The 25,450-nt window shown below is 37.9% G+C and overlaps 1 protein-coding gene across 1 annotated transcript in view; it reads right to left on the bottom strand.

Moving 5' to 3' along the window:
* LOC126869672 (protein madd-4) overlaps positions 1 to 25,450 on the bottom strand; it is a 251,061-nt gene that overhangs the window by 104,308 nt on the left and 121,303 nt on the right. The window contains exon 3 of the mRNA XM_050626515.1: positions 6,211 to 6,327. Coding sequence (XP_050482472.1) covers positions 6,211 to 6,327 — 117 coding nt within the window. The remainder of the gene's footprint in view (positions 1 to 6,210; positions 6,328 to 25,450) is intronic.

The following is a 25,450-nucleotide window of genomic DNA, read 5'->3' as shown; positions in this document are numbered from 1 at the left end:
CATTCTAAATTTCTCTCAATCTGTTGTTCCGATCCGTTGCGGGGAACGCAGCTTCCATCCATCATTCGGGCTGTTACTCTTTTCCGTGACTGGCGATCTTTCCGACGCATTTCATTAATTAAAATAATCTAACGGTCTCGCTGCAAGTTAATAATGACAGATTTGAAACTGAAAGATTTCTTTAAAAATATCCGTCGACAAATTTTAAATCTAGATTCTTTAAAAGAGAATTTCATTTTCGATTGAAAATCTAAATCTATTTTTTTAAACAGCCGTTCCTGCACAATAATTTACTAATTTTAAGTAGCGACGCTGTTGAAGTGGTCACCACTTCTCAGAAAACTCTACACATCTGATGTTTTTAGTTTTCTTAAGCACTGAAGCCATCGACAGCGTATAGACGAAAGACTGGGACGAAGGCAGACCATAAACGGTAGACAGGCGACGTTAGCCTTGGGGGTTTTCAGTTATAGGGTAACACTGCTAGCGTGCCGATATGGACCAGCTGAAATTGTATTCCTACTTGTAATTACGCTTTTGTATTAAAATATATTTTCTACCTTATAATTTATCCGCGCGTTTCTCTGTTTATATATCTAATAAACTCAACAGATACTCGTAAATACTCGTAATAAGGTGAAAATACTATTGCGCAAAGAGTGTTCACAATGGTTTGTAATTTCTAACGAAAGGTAGATGCTGGAAACACAAATAATTAGCATGTGTGTGTGTAAAACATCCTAATAATTGAACCTTGCTATTAAAATTCGCTCGCATCTTTCAATTTTAAAAGATCGAACAATATCGAACATTTTAAACGATCGAATTTGATTATCGAGGATTGTGAGTAGAGAAAGATAGGTGAAAAATATTTCTCGCCCATCAGTTTCATCTATCCTAATTCAACAAGAATCTGGATATCACGGAGAAATCATACTGGACCGTATCTGTAAACTTTACAACGTTGTTTTCCAGTGTCGACGCGATTAAATCTACCGACCGACCGGAAGCCGCTGAGGGTCGTCATGGTCCTCGTCGTCGCGACGCTCTTGTCGCATACGTAAAACTTGGCGACAGTCGAAAAATATGCAACCAGTTTTATAGCGGTGGTACCCATGGAGTTGCTACGTCGTGACGTGCAACTTGCACCACTTACCAGCGATTTTATACCGTTTCTAGCGCGACCGGAAATCCTCCGTGTCTCGCGTAAAATTTCTCCAACTACCTCTCTCGCTTCTCTCACTCTCGCCACTCGCCCTCGATCGTTTTTTCACAAATGTTTCGGATCGTCTGGTTCATAGCTCGATCGAGAACCCCTTTGCTACGATGTTTTACGATGATTTTTTTTATCGGCGAATGGTTGGCCTGTGTTGTATGTTTTTTATCGATGTCGAGGACATTGGTGACGCAAAGTCATTGAGATGAAAGACTAGTTCGTTCCTCGGTTTATGACGTGAATAAACTTAAAAAAATGTCGAAGGCGATGTGAAATAGGCGGTGACAAGGAAAAGTTTGTGTAAAAATAATGAAAAAAAAAAAATTAATTAATGAAGAAGGACTCGAGTTCGAGGATTTAGGATCTTCTTGCATAATTAAGCTGATATTATTAGAGAAACTTTATGAGTTATCAGTGCTAATAAATAATAACAATAAATAGTAGTATAAACGAGTATTCTTTACGGTGCACTTTGTACTCTTTATTTTGATAAACATTCTGAATTTTTGTTCCCACATCGAATACGTACCCTACCTTTAGGTATTTTCAATAGCATTGAAGTTGGGCGAATTGTTTGATCCTGGAAATATGGAGATGTTCTTTGGTATGGCTTAATAATAAATTAAATAAATGGAATAAATGGAATTGCGGTACATATAACATCGTTTATAATCTGTTATTTATCTTCTCTACATTTTTTCATCGCTTAGCTTCTTAATTTTTTTTCTTCATTTTACCCTGCTTTTTTCCTCTTCTTCCTTTTTTTCTATATTATAATTGATGTATGGCCCCGACGTTTAAGTCGACTCGATCGACTCGAAGTTTCTGACGAGAATTTCTTTTATTTTATCTTTTTCTTTTTACGTAGAAGCAGAGAAAAAGAAGAGAGGATGTACAAGAGTGGGCCAGGAAGTTTTAATTCATTTTTCCAACGAATCGAAAATTGGTGGAGCGGCGGGCCGGTTAAAGGGTCGAAACTTTCTCAGCCAAGGGATGAAAATTGTTGGATCGACCTACATACGGATGGCGAGAGTACAATCTCTCTCCTTCTCTCTCACTCGCTCTGTTTTTAGTACGTCTAAACTTTTACTATGCATAACTTCATTCTCTCTCTGCAATTGTTTCACACGAGCGTATTTAATTAACGCACGACTCCGGTAATCGTAATTAATGGCGTGAAGATAATGCCGTTGAAAAACGTTGTTTACCGTGTAAATGGAAACTGGCGGCGTGGCGTTCCGTGTATGATACAGTAGTCGACCCAAGAATTACCCGCGTTTAAGGAAATTTCTAATCTTACGACTCGATTATCTTCATCACGAACAGGTTGGAAATGTTGTAAAATTAATCCTTTAAATGATATGCAGTTGTTGGAAATGTATATCTCTGAGGGTAGGCTTTGTTTAGCGAGATAACAATGTTTTTACTCTATTTACACATTACTATAGGAATATACTAGATGATTTAGATATCATACTGTCACTAGATCTTTTGTATAATATAATTTTGTGTAATTGTGTAATATAATAATAATTTATCTGTTCAGTCAACCTTTACGATAGTATCGTACGAATAACGCGTCAATTTATGATACATTATTAAGCCTAGAGAATTTCTTCGCTTCTGTTTCATTTGTTTGTGTAATAGGATTATCGATAATAGCGATCCTGTGGTTGTTTCGAATAAACGTTCTATCAAATAATATTTCCTTTTCAAAATTGGTCAATAGTTTATCAAAAGATAATAACAACAAATGAACATATATTAGTAGATGATCGTATAGGCTTCTATCTATACTATATTTAGCTTACACAAATAGTTGTTCCCTAACTAGCAATAAATAAATTAAGATCCGTTACATTATGCGTGATCTTAACTTTCGAGAAATTGATTACATTTGCAAGTCGCGCTGTTTTCACACTCCCCCCATTTTGCCGCAGCAAAAGTCGTAACCGACGTGGCTTCCGGAGAAAAATCTGCGTCGCCGACGTCACGGCGGGAACAACGCGGCAAAGTTAACGCGATGAAAGCATCGCGAAGTTGAACATTACGAATTTTCCCTGTATTTTTTCGTCGCTGGTGAAGATGTGAAATTACGTGTGAAAACGTTTTCGAAATTCTAGAATTTCTCGACAACGACGAGAGGATAGGAAGCTGCAAAGGAAGCGAAGGGATTCTCTTAATTTAAGTATATTCGACGCGAGATTGAACGTTGGCACGTTTAACTTTCATATTTGCTGATGCGTCCACGCTCGTGGCAACACGTGGTAAATGTGACGTGATCATTTTTTCCGGGATTATAGAGTTCACAAGTCCTCGAAACCTTTCGTATGGTTTGCAGATTATGAAAGATGAAACGGCAAGATCTTCTTAAAAAAATAAGTTCGCCTTTCTTCTCGTTTGTTTAAGGATCAGATTTAGAGTTTGAAAGATATCAAGTTTTTTATAAAGTGGAAAAGCAAGACCGCAAAGAGGAAGTTGATCACGGTTAAAATGTTCTTTAGAAAAATATACCAGAAAACAGAAAAAGATAACATTAGATTATTATATAAATTTTATTATAACAATTTTGATGTAAAATTACGAGTTCGATCATTAATGTATACTTCTTTCTTCTTTATTAACTTTCTTTGGTTGGATGCTAGATTTTCCGCTCATAAAATATAGAATTTCCATCACTTTGAATTTGATCAAGAATCTCGAATGTATCTTTAGTATGAAAAATGAACTTACGTTTGAACCTTGTCAATAATCGTCCGAATTAACTTTTCATTTAATAGATACTGTTATACTATCTTTTTATGAAACGAATAAAACATAAAATGTCTCGAGTGATGTTAATTTGGACTTTTGATTGATCATCTTGTCAATCTTCTTGTCAAAAGGAAAGAGTAATCAAAGATTAAACACGAAGAAACTAAACTTAAGAAACAATGTAGCTCAAAGAGTGAGACAACAGGATAAAATTTATGAAACAATTTAATAAAAAAAGCGGAACAACAAAATAAGATACCATTGTTTTGAATCTGGAAACTGGAGCCTGCGGTAGAATTCGGAGAGGCAATGGAAAACCATCGATCGGACGGAAGTTCGACTCGACCGATATTCAAACCGCGTTTCCGCGTCCAAGAGGGAAATATGAAGAAGCGTTACACGTGTATCGACTGCGGCGCATCGTGCCAGTTCGTGTCTCGCTTTGCCACGAACCGAAAACTAGGCTACCGTTGCTTCTCTATCCTGCTTGTATTCTCGAAGCTCTCAAGGAAAGTGGAAATTCCAAAAGGAGGTGAACCGTTGGCAAAAAGACTGACGGCGGTTGCCGCGAAACGTCGTGTCGCGAGGGTGTCGCGATCGGTCCAGCAAAAACGCGCCACAGCGTCTTCCGCTACCCTCTTTGAAAAAGCAGTAATTGTACAAATTCTGTAGACAAATACACATTCGTTGGAGGAAGGAGAGAAACGAGGACATCGATCGAAAGGAACTACAAAGGTCGCGATTAATGCGATTTGTTGGAAAAATGGAAGGTAGATCGGTTAAGAAGAAAAAAACAGAAAAGTAAGGAAAGATTCGAAAAATGTAATAGATGGTCGAATGATCAGAGGAGGGTCCAATCTATTAAATATAAATCAGTAAACAGTGTATGTGGAAATGTAGAGCGATATGTTTGGTAGGAAGTTTCATTTCTTAATAAATCGATTTAAAAAGATAGGTTCAAGGAGTACGCGTATACATATTTGATCGTAGATTAGGTTTATGAATTTGTATTTTTTATACACACTATCATCGCTATACGATATTTTTACTATGATGGATTTTTACTTATACAACCATGCCAAGTCTCTGGCGTATCGTGAGAAAAATACGAGTATAAAATAGCTGAAGGAGAAAATTTGTCTCTAGTTGAACACTTGCAAAATGAAAATATGTACTCTAGGAAACATTCACTGGAGTATAATAGAGTAAGAGGCAGAAGCCATTTCCAATAATTCTTAATAAAAAAAGTCTCTTCAGTAAAATGAACATCAGAATAATGTCTGTTAGATGTAGATGTAAGAGAGATCACATGCGAGTGAACGCGAACATGTACACCACAAATTTTTAACATCAGTTTATTCAAAATAACGCTATCTATATAAGAAAATGTTACTCTACACTTTCGACTTTGATTTTTTCATGTAAATTTATCCGCTTCTTCAGTCTGCATGACTTGCAAGGAAACACGCTGTATATGCGAGATTTAAGGCAAAATTATGTAAAGTAGACAGCAGAGAAAAGGGGAATGAGAGAGCCGGTAAGGTAAGGGTGAACGTGCATGCGAAGAGGAATTCGCGCGCGAATCACGGGGCTGGTTTCCGTGTCGTTTGGCGTCTGCGTCTCGGAAAAAGGGGTAGACACAAGAAGAGTGTGTCCTCTAACGTCATCTTGAGATTAGTCGAGGCCATGCAAGACGCCGGAAGCCTTGGTTGACGAACTGTCGGCCAAACAGAGCGCGAAAGGCCAACGAGGAGGCGGAGGCCAGGCGTAAAAGACTTTACACCGATGTGCACAGTGTTTCGCGTCGGGGGAAAGCCAGAAGGAAAAAGAGAGAAGGAAAAAATACAGGAAATATAAAATGTTAGCAAAGAGACAGGTGAAAGGTTGACGATGGTATTCAGCATAGGTGTAACGGTCTCAGCGACCTATTTCCGGCTGGCTGGCATGAATAAAGGCTTTTATTTTTCCAGCAGCCCCGGCGACGCCCTCTCCTCTCGTATTCTTTCGCGAATCCACAAGTACAAGAATAGAAAAGGATTGAAATATACATGTGTATATGTGCACTCGGAAATACACGTGTATCAATGTTTAGGGGGACGTTTAAGGTTCCGAGGGAAATTAGGTACTTGAATTTATTAAGATTCAAACTTTCTCGTAAGGGGATGAAGTTAGATGACGAAGAGATAATGTTACAGGGTTTGGAGATTGGTTTTGGGGAATAGTGTTTGTAATTGACTTACCTGGTCTCCTGAGTCTGTGTCGAGGTTGCTGTTAGCTTCTGAAACCTCTGATACGTCCTCGATGATGGAGTCGCCGATCGTGCTGTTGTCGCTGACCACAAGGCCTAACAGGCATATCTGAAACAATATATAAAATTCCGGTTAAAGTTTTTATTCCTTAAAATAAATTCTTGTTGTTCATTCGCGAAGAAACAAATCGACGACTTGATATCGCTAAATTGTCATATTTGCAAAACTCAGTTCAGTATTATTAGTTTCGATAGAATATTGTCTTGAATTTGGCAGCATTGGTTAGAAAAGGGTTAATTTCAATATCTGTATTTTCAAAGAAGGTAATTGACTTTCACGATACTCGGAGGATTTAATATAATATTTAACCGATATTAATCACTGAGAAATGTATGTAATCTGAAACTATTCACACTCTTTGAAATACCGTCGCTTGTTTTGGTCGGTGAAAAACCGTCGCGTCGATCGCGCGATAATAGAAGAAAAAAGTAGTGCTTGGTTTCCTATGTCACCTCGTCGAAATAAAGAGACGTTCCGTCTCTTCGCAGCGAACGAGGGTAGCGCAATTTAATTGTTATCGTACCACCACCTAAAAACGGACACTCACTTTCTGGGATTATCGTGCAAGGTGGAACTTTTATAACGAGTTTGAGTTCGCTTTTTCATCGCACGTAGGGTCTCGTTCTGAATTTCGTTACGCTGATTTTTCCAGCAAGCTGAATGATCTATATTTCGCGACACTCGTGTTACCGTTATCAGGTATATTTTCATCGAAACAACCGTGAGTTTGTGATTGTGTTTTGTTTGCATATTTGGTATTTCTTTAGATCGATGGTGCTTTGTTTTGTGAAATTAATAGTTGAAAAATTATATAATGTATGTAGTATCGTAAATGTAATATTATAATGATGATTTATTTACGATGAATGAATTGTACAGATATTGATTAATCACAATAACGTATTATGGTCTAGACAACGCAATAGTCAATTTGTAACTCTCGTCACAACGGATCCAACTCACTCTCTCTCACGCGGACCACACTCTCACGACAACACTGGCAACACTGTCGCTTCTTGATTTGCACTCTCCGACTCCTCAAAATGGTACTGCCCGCCCTTCGATCTTTTTTGTCTTCTCTCGGAGACGACCCCCCACTACGCTCGGGTCACGCCACCGTTCGCGCCTATGATCGCGTACGCACCTTCCTTGTTTTTTTTTTTTTTTTTTTTATTTAATTCTTTACATTCACAATTTGTCCAGTTTGGACATTTGGTAGAATTCACCTTCCTTGTGTATGTGAAAAAAACGGATCGAAGGCGAATCGACATTTCTGGAACTATACGCTGGTCGCTACATTGTATGCATTTCGCCGGTCCTATACGACGATCTGTCTGCGGCACTGCATTATACTATCCCGAGAAACTCGAACTTAAATATATGATGGATCAAGCGTATGCCCCCCCCCCCCTTTTTTTCTATTGCATGTATATGATTGTGCATTTCTATTTGTATGTATGAGCGTGACAGCGTTAGAATAAGTAATAATTTTTATGCTAAAGTATGGTGGAGTATGTTACGCAAACGAATTCCGTTTCTACGAACGAAATCTTAGTAGTGCCTGATTAATTGAACTTTAGCTAAGCTCCTATTATCCGAATTACCGCCAAACATCTAACGATAAGATGTAAAACTGTAGGGCACTGACACGCATTATGTAACAAACCCTCCTGCTTCGCAGTCGATACGAAATACACGTGTGCAACATTATTATGTATTTAGGAGCAAATATTTCTTAGGATCCTCTTACATGAACATGAACTGTTAACTGAACGAAAAATTATAGGTGGTGGGGAGAAATAGGCGGACCTCTATTATACGAACGACCTGGTTACATGAACCAACGTGTCTCCGACAGGTTCGTGTAAACGGAGTTCTACTGTGTTTATAATGAAGAGCAGTCCGTATTGCATGTAGAAATTTGAGAGTATGTAATGCCATATGGAAATTTGATTTTACGTGACAAGAATGTGTTTAGACGTGCGAAGGCTTCAAGAATGCATTGTGATTGGAAAGAAAGTAGTATTGATTCAGAACAGCATAATATCGTAGTGTCGTGAAAATTTAAAAAAAGCAAAGAAAAACATGTAAACTCTAATAAAAATCTACCTCACTCATTTCAATCAATTAATCGTACATGTGAAGATTAATTGGGACTGGTTAACCAGTGTCTTGGTTTATACGATTTGGCTGTTTAGATAAAATTATACATTATATTTCGTTTGCGACTATTAAAAGTTATTTACGTAAAATTACATTATTTAAAGTCGATCGGTTGTGTCGAGGTTGACTGATAGAAGAACGAGTGGATGAATTTGTAATAGAAAAATATATTGAAATAAATAAAGTATAAGTATAAGTATAATGTATAAGTTTATGTTGATGCAGATCCTCGCTCTTGTAACGTCAATTCATATCAGACACCGCGGGCAGGATGGCGTCCAGATGTCTGCACATCCTTGGCGCGTACCCTCAATAGTCCTAAGTACCCACCGGGGGTCTTGGAATTTTCATAGTTAAGGTCCTTCAGACCAAGCGAGTATCTCTTGTCTTAGGTTTCCTTTCACGTTTATTGTTAACATATGTTAACGTCTGATATGTTCCGTTAGCAACTTTCTCACAAGGGCGGCCAAAACCCCTCCTAGTCCACCAACCGTCTTATTATCCAATCGGAGACGGTATCTACTGCCCTCGCTTCCTTAACCAAAATTTTCATCAACAAATCCGATAGTCCCGTGTCCTTAGACACACTCACCCCTAGCTTTCCTCAGACACAGTATCGTCAGTAAAACTCACTTATTCCGTATCCTTAGAACAGTCGACATATCTTTACCTGTCTCTACCCTTATAACAGTCACGTACTTAACGTATCGGTGTAACTAAGTTTTACATAACGTGGCTGGAGTGAATTGTGATTTATGTTAATTCAGTGTGTATTCCAGTTTGATTGCTGAATTTCTAATAAAGTTTAATTAAAACAAAATTAATAGTTGTGTTACGACTCGACTATTTTTATTTTATCACCCAACCCTCAAGTTTACGTGACACTCTCATAGTGTTACTGTTACGTTCTATTCAGTTGCCGATGAGAAGGTAGCGTTAACCGACGTTTAATGCAACTGGCAATAAGCTCCACTTTCGGCTAACCTGCTATGTGCGGGAATACTGGCACGGGAGAGAATTAATGTTGTTCGAAAGTAAATTAACACTATCTAATGATTTATTCAAATCTTACTCGATTTCGATATCGACGATTGACTGACAGACTGACGGATATGAAATTCTTCGGTTGACAAAATGATGATTCTTCGATAGACAATGGTAATTATTCGATCGACGAACGGTAATTATTGTATATCGAGTCGCTTCTCTGAGTCGCTACATTTATTTATATCTGTCGGAGATGAAAAAACGTCGGGGTCTTTCTTTTGAAAATGTTTGGGAAGATGCTCAACGTTTGTTCAACTGCCGACTTTGTTTACAATTTAAACTGTCTTAATATCGTTATAAAAACATAATTATTAAAAAATTGTTCCAAAAGCTGTTAGATTTGACGTTTGATAAGAACGATGAAGACGAGCGTTTGTAACAGAAATGTCACGTGGAACCGAGTGTAATGCTTGGCGCGCGTTATTAGCGATAAATTCAGACGCCTAGACCGCCCTGTAATTAAAGGTTAACGATAGGCGCCTCAGGCCTCTAGAAAATGAACTCGTACGCTTCGAGATTAGTACACTGCGAGGCAAAGATACCCTTGCCTCATTGATTTTACGATCATGACGTTGTGTTTACCGGCTTGTTATTAGTCGGCGCGATTAGATTTCGAATAGCCTTCAACCTTGAGTTCGTTAAGGTTTTCGAAAGAAATTCTGCTCATAGTTGTTTGAACCAATAAATCACTCGTGGAATAATATTTTCAGAATTTCGTTTTTACTTCGTTTCCAATGAAAAAGGAGGACGGTTTATTCTAAATTTTCTAGAAAATAGGAAAGTATTTCTTTCGAGAACGGTGAAACAATGTTTTACTGTTATTATTTCATAGTTGCTATACTATGAATAACTGTACTGCCACTGTAAATTGTATAAATAGATGTAGTTTTTAAAAATGTAGGAACTTTGTTTAGTTATTAAACATATAAAATAGAAAATTCTTTAAAGAACAAAATTAGAATCATAGCCAAATGATGCAAATAAATCACAAGCTCCTGTTAAATGTTATTTCCTTTTGAAAAGTGATAATTAGAAAAATTCTGAGATTTAGAGTCTAAAGAAAATAATAATAGTAAATGAATGTATAATAGATAATCTATTATTATGTCCATTATGTCCATGTCTGCACAGCTAATTGTGCACAGCTAAAAGAGATATAGTAAAATTATATTTGAATAACCGATGAAAAATTCAAACGTTCAAAGTTCGACAACTATTGGGCTACAAAGAAATCATTAAGATTACGTAAATGAAGTCGAGCGTTTACTCGCAATCATACAAGCGATCATTAAAGAGATTGAACGGGAAAGTTTCAAAATATTCGGAGGCTATAATTCTCTGTGGAAATTGATCAAGTCGTAAGTCCTTGATAGAGGTTTCCGATTGAAACTGGGAAGTCATTATTCATCCTACGATCATTATGATTAGCCAATCGACCACCTAGGGCGTTCGACGGTGAACGCGTAGACTTCGCCATTGAAGAAGAAAAAAAAACAGAAAATTATAGTGTTCGAGACCAACGATCGATTAACCGATCACCGTTATTATCTTGCTGGTAATACGTTCGCCTAACTATTGACTATCGTTTAATCGCGCCAAACATGCTTGCCATCGACTTTGAAACAAATTCGTACAAAACTTAATTTAATCTGATGAAACATAAAGATTGTTTTGTTATTTACCTCGGATACTTAGGTCAAATTAGATTAATCTGTACATTATACACGATGCTGCAATTTTAATAACTGACAATTTATAAATCATGCTGCTTCGAAGTATGAGCTATTTTTTCATATCTCAAATTGGATTGTTTTACCGTTTACGGTTTTTAACGAATGTAAAATAATTCTGCGATACTCCGCTATATCATATCATTGTTCGCCAAGACAAATATTTGAAAGCCTTTCCGATAAAAATGAAAATTCTTTCCTGAAATATTCAAATATACAATTTCTCTTTCAACATAAAGAAAGATATCGATAAAACTTACTGAAAATAACAAGATATACGAATGCTAAATATTCGACCAATGAATGCAATACGTAAACAGAAAATATAGCAAGATATTCACAGAAACGTCGAATATTGATATTACACGGGCAACTAGGAGTCATAGGAACAGATAAAATCGTGCACACACGTGGTTTGGTGAAATGGTAGAAGGACGATGGAAAAGCGCAACGTATGCGTGTCACGCGCACGCTCGTTCAGCGCGCAATAATATCGATGAATAACCGAGATTTCAATTGAAATACGCGTGGTTCGAGGGACAGGCTGACGATACGGATTCGATCGTACGTAGATCGGCGCGAAACGAACCAGTTTATCCATTGAAAATTTATGCTCAACACGGTCGGACTAACGAGGCGTCTACGTTCGATACCGTTTAATTCTTATCTGGCCCCTCTCTTGATTGGCTCGCGTGCCGTGCCTGGATTAACGCCGACGGTCCACATTAATTCTGGTAATTAACTTAGTCTCCCGCCTCGACACGACCTGAATCGCCGCGGCGCGCTCCGATACTCACTTTCGAAACTTCCTTCACGTGGCACACGATCAAAAACGTCCTTGGTAATTGAATCGATCGCGACTCGATTAATGACCCGTCGCTCCTGTTATCGACTTCACCTTAACGGATCTGCCCGGTTAAGGAAACTCTCTTACTTCTTGTCGGTATTTTAACGATGGTGTGGCCAAGTGGGTTATTTTGTTGGTTTAAGATTCGATGTAAACGGCTGGTGTGCAATCATTGTGATTTTGCAGAGGTAATTTTGCACGATTTACTGTTCTCGCTACTCAAATGGTAAAATTATGTTTTTGCAATTGCGTGTGTATACCAAATCATCAGAAATGTTAAGAAAAAGGCTAACGTAAAATATTCATGGAGGTAGTGGTGGCGAAATAATTGCATCACAAAAAGAAAGCCTACGAATTTTCAATCTTTACCGAAATTTTCCGTTTTGGTGTGAACAAATGCATAAGCCATTAATTTTATTATTTATTATAAAACGAGAAACTCTATTTTTAGTATTTATTTCTGTTTTCTTGCAATTGGTGTTCGAAGCTTGTAAAAACTCAGAAGAAATTAAATGTTTACCAGAAATGTGCAAATATTGTGTTTATCATAATTCCATTTAATAGATATTTAACAGATAAGATATTGCTTTGGGCGATGCCATTGAAATTAGTTACAAAGTTTATATACCTATGTAAATTCTATATGTTGCTACGCAATGGTATGTTACATAAATCGTATTGAAATATTAAATTATATAATGTAAATCCTACACTAGAACGTAGTTGTTCGTACAATTGTTACAACACTTTCCCCACCATGATGTATACACAGAAGGAACTACATATCGTCGAAGGATTACGAAAGAAATGGCATGGTGAGATATTTAGATTTCGTTGAAGAATTAAAAAAGGCTTTTGTTCGTGAAATATCGTTGTGCCTCGCTGGGGACTGAAGCGTGCTTGGAATATTTGCATCGTAACGTAAAGAGATTCGAGATGAACGTCATCGATTAAAAAATTTCGTTCTCCAGACGATGACGCGCCTCTTTCAGGTGTCAGTGCACTCGTCGGGGAACACCAACGTGGTATGTGTTGATGCTGCCCGTTGATGATGCTCGGAGTGCCTCATCTTCGATACATGCAAATTTCTTCTTCACCGACACTTCTCCTCCTGTGTCAGAAACATCGTGCTGGGACAAAATATACATATATCTTAAACCGGGAAAACTTGCATCGACGATAAATCTGCATACAAATCTGATTTCGTTTTTGTAAATAGTTTTTATATCCTAGTTTCTTTTATACGTAATTCTGTGGAATCGAGATAAATAAATTTTCCATTCTTCTTCTCGCTTATGATAAACTTAAGAGGTTAAATCCATCCATAGAAGATTAGTAAAAAACTAATCTAGAGATAAAATTCTAAATTCCTTTTTACAAAACTAAATCTACGAATGAAGAATTAGCATAACATTTTTTTTAAGTCCAAATTCTCTACCACACTTGTATGAAGCCATAACAAGATTTTCAAATCTTATTTCCAATCTAGAGATTAAATCTCCAACGAAACTGTGATAAAATTCTTTATTTCCCTTTCCGTTTTCTTACACCTAACGCAAGAAACTTCACTCGTAAAGAACTAGCAGAAAATTTTGCTATCTTCTTCTCGCTTTTAATAAATTCAAATTCAATCAAATTCAAATTTTGTCGTGAGTTAACAGAAAAAAAAGCTAGTAAAACACCATCTCAAATCAACTTCTCGTTGATAAAGGACCTTGGAAGGAATTCCGTGATCCTCGTCAGCGTGAACTGGAAGAGAAGTATGATGCATTCAGGATGCGGCACACGGATCACCGTTGGTCGTAAACGTTTCACGGACAGAATCATTTTTCAGCCTCCGACCGAGGGGATACGGTGGCGATTTATCTCGTCAATCAAAACGCCGCTTTATCGTCGGAGAAAAATTGATATTCGATTACATGGCCCCCGTCTGAGGAGGTTCGTTCCGTGCCGTTTTCAAAACGGACCACCACCCGCCGGAGGACGAAGAACACGGGACGCTACTTCGCGTTCCCACGTGAATAAGATTCATTTTCCCGACGCGAGAAATTACTATCGAGGTGAAGGAGAATAGCTTGGCCTCGCTAAAAGGCGGTCCGTGTAGACAGATTAGATTCTCCTCGAGGATCGCCCTAATCTTCCTCCGGGACCCCTTTGGACAATGCGTTCCGCTCGATATACACGTTGTATCGGTTAAGATAACTTCTTTATTTATGATCTTGGTTGGTGGCTTCGCGTATTAGTGGTAGCCGCCCAAGTAATTCTATAGGGTGTTTCAAATAAGTGTCAAGTTGCAATTTTTAACGTCGTTATTAATCACTTTTCTAACGTTACGTGACTTGAAAGTTACCTATTCATTTGTTTACATGATTCAAAAATTACGTTGTGTACTTATTGTTATACTGTCTTTTATTAGTGTATTATCGTCTTCATTAGAATGGAAAAAACGCAATTGCAGTTTTTCGTGCAAAGAAAAATCTCGTTATAGAAATTTCATATATCTTGTTTCTATTGGTTTATATATTTGATCACATTAAATGTTACTTTATAGACCTTAACATGGAATCGTTCGTCAGAATTATGTCTCTCTATGGAGTATTTAAATTGTATTAACGGTATATTAAAAAGAGAGGTATATTATATATAAGTAATTGGAACGTACTAATTCTATAAATGTATACAACAGTACGAATGAACTCAATTTTATTTTGTGCGATTTTTGAGAATCCTACTGTATGAGACACCCAGTATTTACCTGCCGGTTGCAGGGTGATATCAGGTTTGAAGGCTGCAATATTTCTCACGTGGCGGTGATATCCGAACAGGATAAGACCGGTTGCGCAACTGTGGGGCTGGAGATTTATGATATCTAGTTTTTGATGCACTTGCGTCGTGGGAAATAAAGAATTCGGCCATGATTCTTCTATTTAACTACGTCTATATAACAAACGGTATTCTTATGAAAAAAATTAGCACCATAATACTGTTAAAACTTTTTACACAATTAATAATGATGAATAGTGATTAATAGCGATCAATGAACTTTTAAAAATTTATAAATTAACTCGTTGCTTTGTTTATAATTAAACATAAGTCACGATTTGACAAAATTTCTGACCAAGTTTAGTTTAAATCCCAATGTTTCAATACGTTACAGCTGTATTACATATATGACGATAACTCGTATGACACGCTAAAACATCGTAAAAGAAAATGTTAAAAATACAAAACCACTAAATGCCATAAGACAATAGCTTAAAGAGTCTTCTTGACTGTAACATTCGCTAACATTCAGGAAGAAATTCCTTTTCGAACAGCACGCTTCTTACGAATGCACAGGCTATTATCAGAATCTCGAGAGCAAACTAACCCCATGTCATTCACCTGGAAGTTGATATCACGTGGTCTGTAAATCGGCGGACAATTTATCGCCATAAATTCACGCAGCAACGTGCAAGCGTAAACGAAGAAGCTCACTTATCATTGGATCGCGCTCAACGACACACCCGTTCCACTGGATGCTGGTAAGTAGTACGAGCCGAAAAGGTTCTCTCTGCGATAATCAACGCTTTTTATCGTGGCTCTATCTCCTTTTCTCCCGTGTATGAATCGAACACGCCCGTTCGAACGCTAATGAAAAACGATCCCTCCGCTTTTGCACGATGGATCCTCGAACAAACGGGGGAGCGAGATTGATTTAATGCATCGCGCTGCCGGCGTTCGTGTCGAACCACCACCTTCCAAGTTGCGCCGCCACGCGTGATTGCATAAAAGCGTGCGGGGGCCGCAGCTGATAAATGGCCGCGAGCTACTTAAGCATCCCCCTTCTCTCGTTTCCACCGTAATTGTTTTCATCGATTCTGAAACGCCTGTTGGACAGTTACTAATTAACGGCCCGTCACGTCGTCACAATTTCGAGTTCGCAGAGAAATTTAGGCAATGTGGGTCAACGATGTGGGTCAGTTTTCGGATATTTTAACTCCTCGCCTTAATCAACCCAGTTAACTTGGCAGAAGCAAACTATACAAAAGATCTAATCACAAGTTGACTGCGGCTGTTTTTCATTTTTTCCCTCTGTAGTAATCTCTGTAGTAAGAGTCTCTCTTTGTAATCTCTGAGATATCTCGTGATAGTAATTATGGTTAAATCGACAATGTAATAGTTTCTTATGTAATAACAATTACAGCAACGCGTTTTGTGTGTTTTTTTTATCCATAAGTAGAAATTACAAAAAGGAAATAAAGAGATATGATATTTTTAAATGGCATCGGTCGCCAATTAAGAATTTAAAATTTAAAAGAATATATATTTTAAAGAATACGCGCATTTTTTGGTCCGTGGAACAAATAGAGAATGAAGTACAGAAAGAGGGATAGTTACAGTCACAGTGTGTCAATCGATCTATGAGTACCATTTTTAACTTAAGTAATTTTCATATTATCTTGATTTCCGTGTAAAGTTACTTTAATCCATTTAGGACCGGCGACTCAGACGTTGAATTATGCGATACTTTTTCCCAGTAACCGTCTTAGAAGACTTGGCGTTTGAAATATCTCTAAAGATTTATGTTATCGATCATCAGTTATCGATCAGTGTCATTCGAAAGTACTGGCCAGTTTGTTTTTCTTTGCGAGGAAGTAGTTGAAGGGTTGATTGGGAGGGAGAGTTGGTTAGAAAATTGTACGATGGAGCGTGGAATTATGGAGAATTGAATGGAAAATCGATCGGTGAATCGGATAAACGAGCGGCATAGGAGAGTGGAATTTTAGGAGAATCGTTGATACTCGGACGAAAGATCGGAAGTCAACGGAAGTCCATGGACATGGGAATCGTTACTGGACTTTTCAGTATCGAATATACTTTCGCGATAAGATTGACTTGTTGAGAATATCGCCTTCGTAGTATTCTAACATTTTGTTGGAAGGACATTATTTTTATTTCACGTTATTCTTCGTTAGTGTGGTAAACCCATCGTTAATAGTTTCCTCGAATGACATTAAATTTATCGAATTACTAAACAAGAGAAGAGAAGCACGAGAAGAGAAGATAAGAGAATTATTCTTCCCCTTGTTATTTGATTCGATCCACTTCTTTATTCGCAAAAGTAACGGCCAAGCTTTCGTCAATTTCCTATCCCCTAACGAAACGTCATTAGCAAAAGTTAATCCATACTTGTTTCTTTAACCCTTCGAGTGTCTCTTTCGTTTACGCGTAAACTCAAAGTAACGAAACTACCGCTGTGTCTTTTAATTAACGAACGTTTATATGCCTGGCAATAAGCTGTAAAAAGGAACCCTGTATCTTTCGTAAATTGTTCTCACTTTCACAATTTTCTTTAAACGACTTGGTGGTAAGACGTCGTACAATTTTGAATACACGTTCATCAAAACTTTATCCAAACATTTTTCGGGACGAGCGAAACACTTCACGACGAAAGAATTTTCTACGGGTTTTTCTCGGCCACGGCGAATAACGAGTCGTAAACGAAACGGCGACATTTACTCGATATCGTGGCGGTCGCATTAGGCATGTGTATGCTAAACTCCATCGATTAACCGCGCAAAAGTGACGTGATAAAATCTCTCTGAACTTGCCAGGGCGAAAGGTGTTTTTGTGACGCTTAAACGGGGTTAAATCCGCTTCGTCTGTCCACCGTTCATCCATAAACCTAAACACCTCGCCGACCCCTATCCCATAAAATAAGATTGAACACGTTCTTCGACGGTCTTCGTATCCGTCCGCGACTTTTTATAGATTTTCAGTTTCCCTCTTTCGACTTTCTATCCGAGTAGTTGAGAATTTTCTGGCTCAAAGTTCCTCTAGATACGTAGTTCTTTAAGTATTACAATCAATATAGGTGAAAAAGCTTTCGAAAGTTCTACAGTTTCTTATAGATCAAAGAGTCGTTTGTCTAAATAGTCTTTAATTATTTCGTAGTTAGCCAATTTCTTCTAAATCGAATACATATTTATTCAAATACTTTTTAAATACTCCGTAGTCAATATAAATAAGTTTTTAAAATACTCCAAAATAGTTAATACAATCAGATTTTTTAAATATTCTATCAGTGAGATAGACCTCTAGTTAAGAATTCTATGCTTAGTTATCTGTATAATTAATTAAATATTAATTAATTAAATATAGTTTATAATAAACTATGGACTAAATATTTACTATAAATTGAATAACGCTATATGTGAGGTGTAATCGATATAAATCTATAGTGAATATTATAAAGTAGATACAAGGAAACTTCTAGAAATCAAAAATCCCGAACTTTCTCACAAATCAAACTTTATCTCTAACTTTATCGTAATCAGCGTGAAACTAACGTTCGCCGTTCTCCGTAAAATATCACGTAATTCCCTCAATTCTAATCTTCCAGCGAACCTTTACTTTCTAGTACTGTGCGTGGAAACAAGAGGACCGGGCAGCTTGAGACGTGCAACGATCCCGATTATCCCACGACCCTTATCTCCCTCGTTTACCCTTATCTCTGCTCAGACTAAGCCAATTAAAGTTGCCCGTGAATTTTCCAGCCAATCGGGCTGGTTCCCGCTTAATAATACAAAGTGAGAGGATCGTTGTCTATTCGCTGTCAAAGTCTTCTTGGTATGCCAGCGCCTGGATTTTATGGGATCGATCCTGTCCTTAATACTCTCGGCGCTATGCGAGCCAATTGTTCAAAAATAATCACGGATATTATCGGAAACGAGCGACGCTCGCGTCAAGAGAATCTTGGATGTCTACTTTTCGCTAAGAAGTCGCATAATCAGATCCACGTCTGTCTATGTAGAAACGTTCGCTCTCTACGATATTATTATTCAGAAACGTCGTCTTCTGGAGATTTCGAAAGATTTCCTTTGAACAGTGAAAGATTCACCAGAATCATGTGATTTCGATCATTCGGTCTTTAATTAAGAAATTGAAATGATAAATAATATAAGTGGAAAAAAATGTTCTTGATGGCAAGGGATATAAATTTCATCTAAAATATAACGAAGAAGGTTATGACTGCTAGAATAATTTACTTTAGCTTTTAAAGGTATTATAAGATATAATTATGACTAGTTAAAGAGTTAATATCGATTACGCTAGGATATATGAATTTAATCTATTCTATTTATTCTTATCAATTATTTTCCTTTTAAATCTACAAGTGTGGTTAAGACTGGAAATTTACGATGATCGAACGATGAATGATAGATACAAATGTAAAAATTAACAGCAGGGGAATCTTCGTTTGTTTTTTACTGAGATAACTTAATTTTTTTAATTAAAGAAATTAAATCAGAAAGCGTGTATTTCATTCTCGTATTTACGTACATTAAATACTGTCCGGTAAATAATAATCAACCAACTAGTCAACAAAGTGGTGTTTTAAAAATATTAAAGATTGTTGTATGCTAGAAAAATGGAAAATCGACATCAAGCAGGTTGTCATTTCTGGTATCGTGGGAGGGCAGAGAAAATTATAGAAACGCGTTAATCCGATTTGTACAATATTGGAAGTAACGTGTATGACATCTACATGGAGAAACCAATGGGAATATGTTTGCAAAGTGTCTTAGTCATGCTCCATTACGTTGCTGGGAACGATTGTAGTATGTTGAAAATTAGCTGATTCATTGATTTAACAGATTCAGATATTTACAAAAATAGATTACATTCAAGGTAATTGAAATCTTGAGTGTTCAGTTTATCTCGTAGAAAGTGCAGTTTGAAGTGTCTTTTAGTCTACTGTCTCTAATCTCTATCTTAATATGATTCATGCATCCGAAGAATTACTACACTTTTCAAGCCATAGTTCAATAATAGTTCACTGAATATTCGATGTATTCATTATTACAATACAAAATATACAATACGCCAATTGTAAATTGTAACCAAATTTATGTTATACAAGATACACAATATACCAATTTAAATTGAAGAAACTCAAATCTGAGAACGAGATTTCACGCAAAGAAAGAAACTTCTCCTTCCTTCGTTTCCATCTTTTACTTCTTTTTCCCACCTGTTACAGAATATTTTGTATTTCTACGGGATATTCTACGTTTCCTCTATACCGCATTTACACAACCGAAAGATTATACAAAAGCGAAACGTCGTCCAGAAGAAACCAAAACTGCCTCGCTAGGAAGAGCATAATGTTATATACGGACGAAGCTTTTCACCGAGGCAAATGAAATAAAAGACGAGACTCTCTCTCTCTCTCTCTCTCTCTCTCTCTCTGTTGTTCGGTTACCTAGACGAATTTTGCATAGCAGTCTAAGCGGCGAGGAAAATTCCGAAGCGAGATAAAATCTTTATTCACGAGACACGCGGAATCAAGCAATAGGAAGAGAAAACCCTTGCGACCGCGTGGGAGAGATTGAAAAGAAGACGTGCCGGGGATAAGAAAACTCGTTTAATTTATGATACTGCCGCAACGGTATCGGTTTTCATTATGTTCCGTCGGACTTCGTGCGGAAGTTTCAGCGCGTGCGAATGCGAGACGTTTCGTCCTCTCCGCTGCGAGTCTGTGCATCTTAAGTAGAAATCCCCTTCCTTTCTCTCTCTTTCGCCATCGTCTCCTTCCAACCGAACGTCTCGTGGTTTCGAAAAGTGGTTTCCTCGAAAGGGACGAGGAAATTTCAACGGCGAACGGAAGTGTCTACTGGGACCTGTGATAAATTTCACGGCTTGTCGCGTTCCTGGACCAGAACGAAGGGCTTTAGTCTCGCGTGGATAAGATCTCGATGATCCTGTTCCCGATACCAGCTAACACGACTGCTTCGAGTTTGATTTTAGTTTAGTTTAGTCTGTCTTGCGCGCCCGTCGATCGGAATAGCGATCTTTGTAAACTACGGTTAAGAGGTGAGTTTAAGTGAATATTGGGAAAACCTTTTAACCTTTCCGCTTTCATGACTTATTTTATCATTATTTTATCATTATTTTACGTTCTTTTGTACCAGGCTTTACGAATGAGGGCAGTGGGTGCTACAGTTTCCTTCAGCCATAGGAAACATATTTTATTAGATCAACACTTGATAAAATTTAATTTTTTGTTTTCTACGATTGTCTATATATTGTCTATTGTTTAGATATATCTGATCGACTTCGTAGATTAAAGGTTAAAGAGAGAAATCCTATGACGTTAAAAATATTATTTTTAAAACGCATTTTAAAATGCTATCTTCTTACGACAAATAAAATTATAGACGTAAATCATTTGTTCTTTAAAGAAAAGAGATTTTCTTTGCGAAATTCATATGGCAATAGATACTTCCTTGCGTAGCCTATAAGTGTGACTTTAATTTCTCGAAAAAACAGGTGCAAGCATTATAGAAATGGCTGTTTTCTAATTATTGTTTTGACGAAATTCGAATTTCGTATTTCAGACATCTGCATCGAGCTTCGTCATTTTTTCTTGGCAATTCATCATGCAGCTTATACCTTTCTTTCGTATCTTTTATTCTTACGGTTCCCTCTCTCCAGTTCTTGAGTCGTCTGGAATTTAGTTCTCGAGTTTCCCTTTCCTCGCTGCCTTACCTGTATATACGATACTGAACTTTATATCCAACTTCCACTGTCTTTTGTATCATTCCCCTGCACAGACAGCTCTACCTTTGTCCTTTCTCATACCTCTTCATCTCACTTAATATTCCTAACTTCTTCCTCTTTTGTTCTTTCTCCACAACTCTTGTACCAGTTTGTCCTATCGCCCTTATTCTCCTTCGTTATCCCTCTTTCTCCTCTCCTCATTTTCATCCTGTTTCCTCGACATCCATTTTCTTCGTTATATAATACTATGACTGCTCACAATGACTAAAACTACATTAGTTTTACGCGAATGGTAATTATTAACGTTAATTATTAATTGCAACATACACATTGCGCAATATACGAGTAATATGTAGATAGGAAGACACTTATTGCTAAATCGCAGATTTTTATGCATTTACAGGAAATTTAAAGATACGAAAACGCATAAAATGGATATAATATGCAAAAATATACGTAATATCTAATAAAGTACTCGGTATTGTAAATTTCACTGTACCTTTATTTTACCTTCTCACTCTTCGAATGTACGATATTAGATTGTGCTACGAAAGTAACAACTATATTTTGTTCGTTCTTGACGCGAAAGTTATGTCCAAGACTTGTCATAATGTTAATAAACCTGCTCGTCCTTCCCCATTTTCCTTCTCAATTTCACTCATTTCCACGCACCTTGCCCTCCTCTCTCGTTCCATCGGTTTCTTTTCACCCCTTCGTTGTTTCGCACGTCTACCTATATTTTTCAACCTACCAACGAATTATATCTGCAGGATGACGGCCCACACGTACCATTTATCCCTTCCCTGGTTCCGTCCCTGTGTGTACACGTGAACGAACGAGGAGACGTCGAAGGAAAGCGTTTCGTTTAATCACGCCGGCACCGGTAAATTGAATTATCCCGACAGGAGACGCAGAATGAAGAAGGGGGATGAAGAGTGAAAAAGTGGCCGAGGAACCGAACCGATGGGTGTGGGTTTATCGAGGAGGCCTTATAGAACAGATCCGTTAATGATAGGTTATAATGGAGCTGCCTGTACCACTGGTTAACCTCGAAAATGGAACGAATTTAAGTGGAGCAGCCGGGCATGGAATTAATTCACTGGTAATCGGAAGTCAGCGCCGAGGTCTCGGGCAGCGTAATCGATCTTCGATGAAATATGCGCCGCTTCCACCTTTTTCCTCAGTCCTCCTCGTGTTCTGCCCGTGATCGAGGTACTTACTGATCGATGTACTTTCAACATCGAAGAACAAGTGTTCGCGTCTCGATGATCAAAATAGGGGTAGTTTTTAAAGAATGTTTAATTTAGTTCCAATGTTAGATTAATTCGCCGGATGATAAAGGAGAACGATGTCTGCCTGCGTGGGCGTGTAATTGAAGCAGTTTCTCAGGTAGAGCTTTCCAGGTTAATAGATATGCTGGAAATTATTTCACTGTTTGATTTCGCGGGGCTTGTTCCAGCATGAACGTTCTTCTGTTCAAGAACGCCGTAGGATGACCCATTTTCTGAAGGAATTCTACTAGAAATATAGAACTTCGCGATATTGTAGTACTATTCATTAAGCCGTCAAATGACTTTACGACGAGTCCAATTTCGCGAAATACCTTAATATTGCAAATCTATCCTCGTTCATAGGAAAACGAAATAAAGCTAAAAAATCAGTAACTAAATTTCTTGGTTTTTTTTTTTGATATTTTAAAGTGCACGATATTTACTCGTTCTTTCGTTATTATATTAAAGATCAACGAGTGTGATTATTCCGTGTTCAAAACTGAATTTCAATATGTTGAATTTTAGGTAACTTGAATAATCCTACCTTATTCTATGAACTGGTTTGTACATTACAAAATCATTCATTTCTCTACATTGATCTCCCTTCGATTCCACTATTATCGATCCCAAATCTGTAGATCCGATCGAGTAATTTTTTTCCTTGAAAAAGAGTCGATTGCACGGTGTCGCCGTAAATTTTCCAAGGACCGATCCCGTTGGTGGTCCGCTCGTAAATTCTCGTGCGGTAGCTTTTTTATTTTCAAGGAAGCCGTGAGAGAATCGAAACAAATCTTGTCGGCCAATTAGGCGTTTGTCCGGCGATCTCTCTTCCTTTCGTTGTCCATGGAGTGTCCTTCGGCGTTCTTTGGATCTCCCACTTGGATTAGAAATTTATTAGAGCCCCTTCACGCCTGGTCGTGGTCCGCGTGGGCGCAAGGTGGGCCGTTTACAATTTTCAGGGAGGAAACAGAGGGCGTGGTGCGAGGCTCTCGTTTCGAGTACAAGAACGAAGGAGCAGAGAAAAGCGGTCGAATTTATAACCCGCCCTTTTGTCACGTTTGCCAGCGACGGGGTGGGTCTGAGGGATGCGTTACACGCGCGCCCTAGGCGTCCATCTAATACAACTTCGTGTTGTTTAACGACCGCTTGTTAAGGAATGTAAGCTCATGTTTTAGTTAGGGGTACACGCAGTCCTTTCTGTATATTTTATTATGAAAGTTATGCGCTTCAGATTGTTCGCGTGAATGGATATTTTGGATCGTAAAATAATGCGTGCAAGCTATATGAATAGAATATTGTTGAAAAACGTGAATAAACTAACTTACAGAAATACAAAAGAATATTAAATGCTTTAAGGAAGCTCGTTATACTCACGTTGATGGAATATGTGAGAGAATTTTTATGACTTTAAAGAAAATGTATTTCATGATTATGTAATTATGTTATAAGTGTACTGGTAATTTTTCAAACTTTATAAGATTTTAAGATTTGGATGGAAGAAGAAACAACGACGACAAGCTAAGCCGGTCCTTGAAACTCTCTTCCATCGGCATAAATATGAAAATATAATAAAGAATGAAATACAATACAATGTCAAGTGACTGAAAAAAATTGCAAATAAAGCGTTTAACCTCTTACGATCCATGTTCGACACTGACAGTTTATAACAAGTGGAGAAATAACTGCTCTTCCTCGAATTTGGGAAAAAGTCCAGTTTAAACTTACGCCTACGACCTAACGCTGTTAGAAAATTCTCCAGACATGTTTAAAATCAAATATAACTGCATGTAAATTTACGAGCGACCGAAACATTTGTTTATCTTGGACATCCTAGAATACTCGTGCACAAGCTATGGAAATACGAACGATGTCTCTTAGTCGGAACAACGAAGAAAAATCCCATCAGGATAGGCAGAACTGAGAAATCGACTTAAATACCACGAGGCGTTAAGGCGCTTAAGTCATCAGGCTTTCGTCGAAACTATCAGGGCCAAATCCAAGAACGTTTTGTTCGAATCGGTGTGATCAGATAAGGTGGAACGATGAGCACGGTATTGCTTTCAAATTGGTTTCCGATTCGAATGTACGATAGTACCGATCCACGCCTCTGCTATACTCGCATCTATTCATCTACTCCGAGGGCTCGCGTTATTAGGGGCTTGTTCGTTTTTCTATCTCTTCCATTCTTTGCCTCTCTCCCTATCGTTTTTTCCTTTCTTTTCTTTTTTTCTTTCTTTTAACTAGGTTTTATGATTCGGTTCATCGCGTTGGTCGATTAAACGGTTGATGGATCCCTCGATCGGCTCGACTCGTCGGCAATCACTCACGGAAGAGAGGGGCAGAGTATTACATCGTTGGAAGTAGGCTATCACCGCGAATTTTCTGGTTCGACGAACCTTACCCTCCCCTTGGCGTGATTTAGACGGGCCTACACGAACTTAGACTCCGGCCAGACTCGAAGAATTTGTGTAAATGATAGGAGGTAACGATCTATTCGACGCGATTCCTCCGATCCGATAGTGAAATAATTCACGTCGGCCGTAGAACATCGGCGCGATGATATCGGA

Source organism: Bombus huntii, chromosome 9 (assembly GCF_024542735.1).
Source record: "Bombus huntii isolate Logan2020A chromosome 9, iyBomHunt1.1, whole genome shotgun sequence".
Classification (NCBI taxonomy): Eukaryota; Metazoa; Arthropoda; class Insecta; order Hymenoptera; family Apidae; genus Bombus; species Bombus huntii.
Note: the sequence above shows the minus strand (reverse complement) of the source record. Positions and strands in the feature narration are given on the sequence as shown.